This window comes from Saccostrea cucullata, unplaced genomic scaffold (genome assembly GCF_032062105.1).
Source record: "Saccostrea cucullata isolate Sc308-1 unplaced genomic scaffold, CSIRO_AGI_Scuc_v1 ctg17594, whole genome shotgun sequence".
NCBI classification, from domain to species: domain Eukaryota; kingdom Metazoa; phylum Mollusca; class Bivalvia; order Ostreida; family Ostreidae; genus Saccostrea; species Saccostrea cuccullata.
The window spans coordinates 5805-11009 of record NW_026929868.1 but is presented as its reverse complement, the minus strand read 5'-3'; the positions used below and the strand labels follow the sequence as shown (position 1 = coordinate 11009).

At 32.4% G+C, this 5205-nt stretch overlaps 1 protein-coding gene across 1 annotated transcript; it reads right to left on the bottom strand.

The window, feature by feature from the left end:
• Nucleotides 1–3809: 3809 nt before the first annotated feature.
• Nucleotides 3810–4484, bottom strand: LOC134282345 (E3 ubiquitin-protein ligase TRIM36-like). The gene has a single exon (XM_062764748.1). It carries the CDS (start codon nucleotides 4482–4484, stop codon nucleotides 3810–3812), a length of 675 nt encoding a protein of 224 aa, XP_062620732.1.
• Nucleotides 4485–5205: the final 721 nt, after the last annotated feature.

Sequence of the window (5205 nt, the reverse complement as noted above, 5' to 3'; positions counted from 1 at the left end):
CTGTCTAGAAAAAAACCCCCCAAAAAATGTCCGACACCATGGTAGAAAATAAATGTGTTTAAAATATTCACATGTACGCTGAAAAACCTTTGTATGCCTTATATGGCTATTGTTATCAATGCGCACGGAAATCTTACCACGCACCACCTGACCAATCATTGAATAAATTGCAACGTTTACGCTAAGAATACATGATTTTATTTTACTTCTAACACGTGGTTCATGTCAATCTATGATCGATATAAAATAGGCCGAAAGAAATGTTCATATGAAAAATGCAAAGATTAGAAACTATAAAAGATGTCCCCGGGCTTTTTTAAATTTTGTTTTAACTAGATGTATAATAAAATGTAGTTTGTGTCAAGTTCAGAACACCAGAGTTGAAGGGTAGGGAAACCGAGCATTTAAACAAAATACCTGTGATCACACGTGTTTTTGGTCGGGGAATCCACCTGACAATTGTATTCCTCGATAGTACAAAAAAGGAATCAAACTAAAATTGCCTTGTAGTATGACTTAGAAAAAACCTAGAATTTAACGTTTATTCAATAAATGAATTGCATGTCAATGTTAGCATGGAAATAATAGGACAAAAAGAAACAATTGAAATTGCTTCACGGAATGGGTGGTACAGTGTTTTTGTACCTTTTCCATTGGCATTACATTTGTGTTTTTATTACAGGTGCAAAATTCCTGTTGTACCCTCGTAACCCATAATGCAATTTTCATTCATCTGATTTGTCAGTAAAAGTCATGTTTGTGCCTCATTGGCTTAACTGATGCCAAATAATATAGTCCTGGTTCCAAATACATGTATATTTGTCCAAAAAGAAATTTAATACATGAAGTCAGAAAAATGATTCCATGGGAATATATAAACTTTTAAAGTCAATGAATTAAAATAAATTGAATTTTTACATTTATTATAGAGTGGTAAAAATTAAAACACAACATAACTTTTCTGTTTACCATGTCTCCACGTGCTAGTCACTTCCTAGCCATATTTCCGTGAATCATTTACCCTATCTCGCCTTTTTCGCTTACTCTCGCCAGAGCTACTGTCAAAGCTACTTTGAACTCCTCGGGGTTTTATAATTTGCAGAACACCGAAAAATCAAAAGTTCTGAACACATTGTGGGGTGTTTAACTTTGGCTACTTGGCTACAAGTTAAATTTTGTAGCACCACAGTTCCGCCAAAGTTAAAGTATTAAAGCCACAGCAAGATTTTTTGTCGTCAACACGATAAATTTATACATACAAAAAAATTAATCAAATTATTGTACTGTTTTTCAGTTTGTATTGAAAACCTGTGAACATGGCCAATTTGCTCTAATTAGTACCCATTGTTTGGTTTGGAAAAAACAATTACCCCACCTTTTTTTTTTCCGTGAAATTCTCTTACGATTTTTGAAGTCTGTCACGTGAAGGCGGTGTGACGTCATAATAGGCACAATATAAGCGTGATGAAGCATGTATCAAGAAAACAGAAAAAAACCTTAATAAACCACAGATAATACGTAAATTTTTCATCGGGGGGGTAAATTCGTTACAGAGTCAATTAAGGAACAAGGTATAACTCCGCCTCGCCAGGTATGAAATTTATAACCAGGTATCATCCCTTACCAAGTCACTAAAAGACTATGTAACTAATATTATCTTCTCTAGACCTCACTAGACACATGAGACAAGCCATTTTTTTCCACACTATCATGATTGTGTTCAAATGTGAATTAAGATTAAAATCTTTACTATTTATACAGTATTTTAAAAACGCTTTAGATAACTGCGTCTCTAAAATTGCATTGACACTGCGGGTCAAAATACTGCACGTGTATTGTATGTATAATTTTGTAATTTAAAAAATGAGTGATGTATCCACGAAAATATTTCTTCAAACTGCATGTAATAAAGTCTTTTAAAAATACAAAATTAAAGATTTTTTCTTTTCAGACAATTAATTGCAAATGTAGAGATCTGAATTTTAGAGTGTTTGTTTGAACAATTACACAGAAGAATTAAATGCTTAAAACGTGATACTACTGGCACTGTTAATTTTATATGCTATAAGCAGATATTTGTTTCATATAAGTACCTATGTGTTTGGGAGGTGTGTGTTTTTTTTAAATAAACATATGTAAATGTATTTTGGAAGCATACAAATTTTTGTTTTGCAGTTTTGTTTAATCTATATCAATTTATTTATTATTCAGTTATTATTGAAATGAATATTTGCCTTATACATGTATTGAATTTCATTTTTGTTTTAAAAATACTGAATATCAGGGTCTATGTTTTAACTTATTTTGTGGCTCCTTTGCGATTTCAGTCGAAAATGACCGTGAAAATTAGCTCTTAGACAAACAGGACCCCCCAAGGCATCAGGGGTGGGATCAGGTACCATGGAGAAGTAATTCCCCTGCTGACCTATTACACCCACTGTGTGCTACTTTTCATGATCGGAAAATAACGGAAAAAATCCGTTGTCAGTTCAGTGTACGAATAATGGACTAACAATAAGTAGGAAAAACGTCTGTCAGCATTTGACTCAATGAAAAATTGTCTTTTCTGACAAGGTCATTGTATTACTATAGAACTTACAAAAATACTTTTAACGAAATCGCTATTTTTGTTCCCTCAACTTGTTTGTCAATAAAGAGCCTCGTTTTAAAACAGCTCTTGTTTTAGTATCGAACCAACTGGACCATAAATCCGTTAGCAGGTGATGAGGGTATTTTCCTGCTAAGTAAGGGAATTCGAAATTGACGATAGAAAAGTTAAAGTCATCACGTTTATGTAGAGCTTGGTTGTTAGATTACCATTTACTTCTTATTTAATCAAATTATCCAAATATGAAACAAATGTATCAGAATTGCGGTATTTTTTATTTCAGGCTCACAAAGATATATCGAACGGACATAAAAAGGGAAATTACAATTTTAATTGACAATACTTTGTCGATATATATAAATGTTAGTTGAGGGCAATAGTGTTTTCTTCTTTTCAAGCATAAGATTTTGCACATATTCTGCTTCATTTGAATATAAAAATAAGTCTGCTACTAATGGGGCACTATTGGTATCCATGAAAATTCCCAAAAAATTGTTGGAAGGCCTGGTTTCGAAAAACAATAAGACCTGTCAACCAGAAACTCAAGCATCTTTGTGATGTCGACTTGGGAAATTGTGTGTACAATCAAAAGGTTTCGACAAAATAATTTTGCAAACGACCAAAGAAAAAAAACAGTTCCATTTTTATTGAAAAAGCAGCTGTCAATGATATCAAAAAGACTCTAATTAATCTAATAAATGATTTACACCCCCACTTTAATATTCCTGATGTTTCTCTTTCACTACTGGTAATATTCTGAGCTAATGATAAGTAAAGAAAGAAGCTTGGTTGTACTTGAAGCCGCTATGTAACTTTTTTTTTGTACATGAAGGATTCTTATATAGTATATATAATATATTAGTTATTGCTGTTTTCATTTAATTAATGTTAGATAACCTATGAAGCAATCTCTTTTTCTTTTAAAAGAGTGTACATTTTCGATTCTCAGTGCAACAGCATCAATTTGGAGATTCTATTATCCTCTTCCAAGTTTCGTAGATCGACTGTGCTCATTGCAATTTGGTTTTGAAAACCCAAACCCTGGCCAGTTAATTTCTTCCTTTTTTATAAACTTTGGAGCTTTTCCAAATGGACGTTCTGTTGTAAATACTTTTTTGTCACCCGCCTGAAAGTTTTCAAGCCTGTAATCAATCGTTATTGGGAATACTTGAATTTCTTGCAAGATGCTGTTGATGCTGCTTTAAAAAAATGTGACGTCTGGGTTTGCAACCAAAGTGTTAGAAATGTCCTCTTTGATATTCTTCAGTGTTTCAATTCTCCTTTTGATTTCATTTTCTTTTTTCTCAACTGATTCTATGGCCAATTTTTCCTCATTTCGTAGAATCTGTAGCGTATTCTCTTCTATCATCGTAACCTGCTCTATTATTGATTTTTTGTGGTCTTTTATTTGTTTTCGAACTTCGTCGGTTCTTTTGATATTTTGATTTTTGATGTTCTCATCAGATAACAATTCTCTATATCGCGGCATAAGCTCCCCTTCTATGTACTCCTTTTTGTTTTCAAGTTCGCATCTTATTTCATTGTATACAGTTGCTAGTTCTTCCATTTTATGTCCATTATGGGACTCTATGTGGCATTTAGTGCAGATAGGCTCTTTGCAAAGAGAGCAATACAACTCCAATTTCTTTACTGTGTGCCTTCTACAGAATAGTAAACACAGTGCCCCCTCCATATTTTTGTTAACGTGTGTAATTTCGTGATTTTTTGTTATTTTTCTGGACTCGTGATCTATTTTGCACTCCTTACAAAGATGACCAGGACATGTTTTGCATATATATTGTGAGGGATTTTTCTCACAGTTCTCACATTTAACGATGGCTTTAGCATGTTGAGATGAATATCTTCTTGCTGCCATTTTCTAGCTCCTATACAAACAATAGAATATACAGTATTAGAAATGATTCCTATGATTCTTTTAAACAATCTATATCTTCCGACAGCTTTTTTAGGTATTAAAGTGAAATAAAATTTATATTTATTCTCTGATAAAAATATCAACGTTTTATTTTCTATATATAGAAGATTATATTAACTTTTCTAAATGAAATGATGTACTATAATAGGTTTTTGTTTTCATGATGCTAGTCCACGATTTTTTGTCAATCCCTCGGAATGCATGTAAGCGTAAAAAATAAAATATAAGGCTTACATATCCGGGAAATTATTTTATGTAGAGATGAAACTAAAATAGAACATGTACTTCTCGATAGTATTATTTAGAGAATATTCTAAATTAATACCTGATATTTGATTGTATTCAAATTCAATGTTTTAAGTAGCGAAAACATGGTACAGTCCAAATCAACTTACGGAATTTAATTCAACAGTTGCATGAGGAAGGGAATAATTTGGGTGAACTATAAAATCCAACATGTCATGACCTTCAATTTCAAAAAGGGAGGACGAATACGTCCACATTTCCTTATAAGATTTAAGAGATCGAGATAAATCTAGCATTATAAAAAAATCAGACTTTGTAAAAACATATATTGATTCAAATGAGCAATGAGTGTCGCGGTGTAAATAGTAACTGTTCCAACTTAGTTTATACCGTAAAAGTAGGTAGCTATTCAGAA

Coding starts and splice junctions, on each gene's coding strand:
- LOC134282345 (XM_062764748.1), bottom strand. CDS start 4,484: ATGGCAGCAAGAAGATATTCATCTCAACATGCTAAAGCCATCGTTAAA.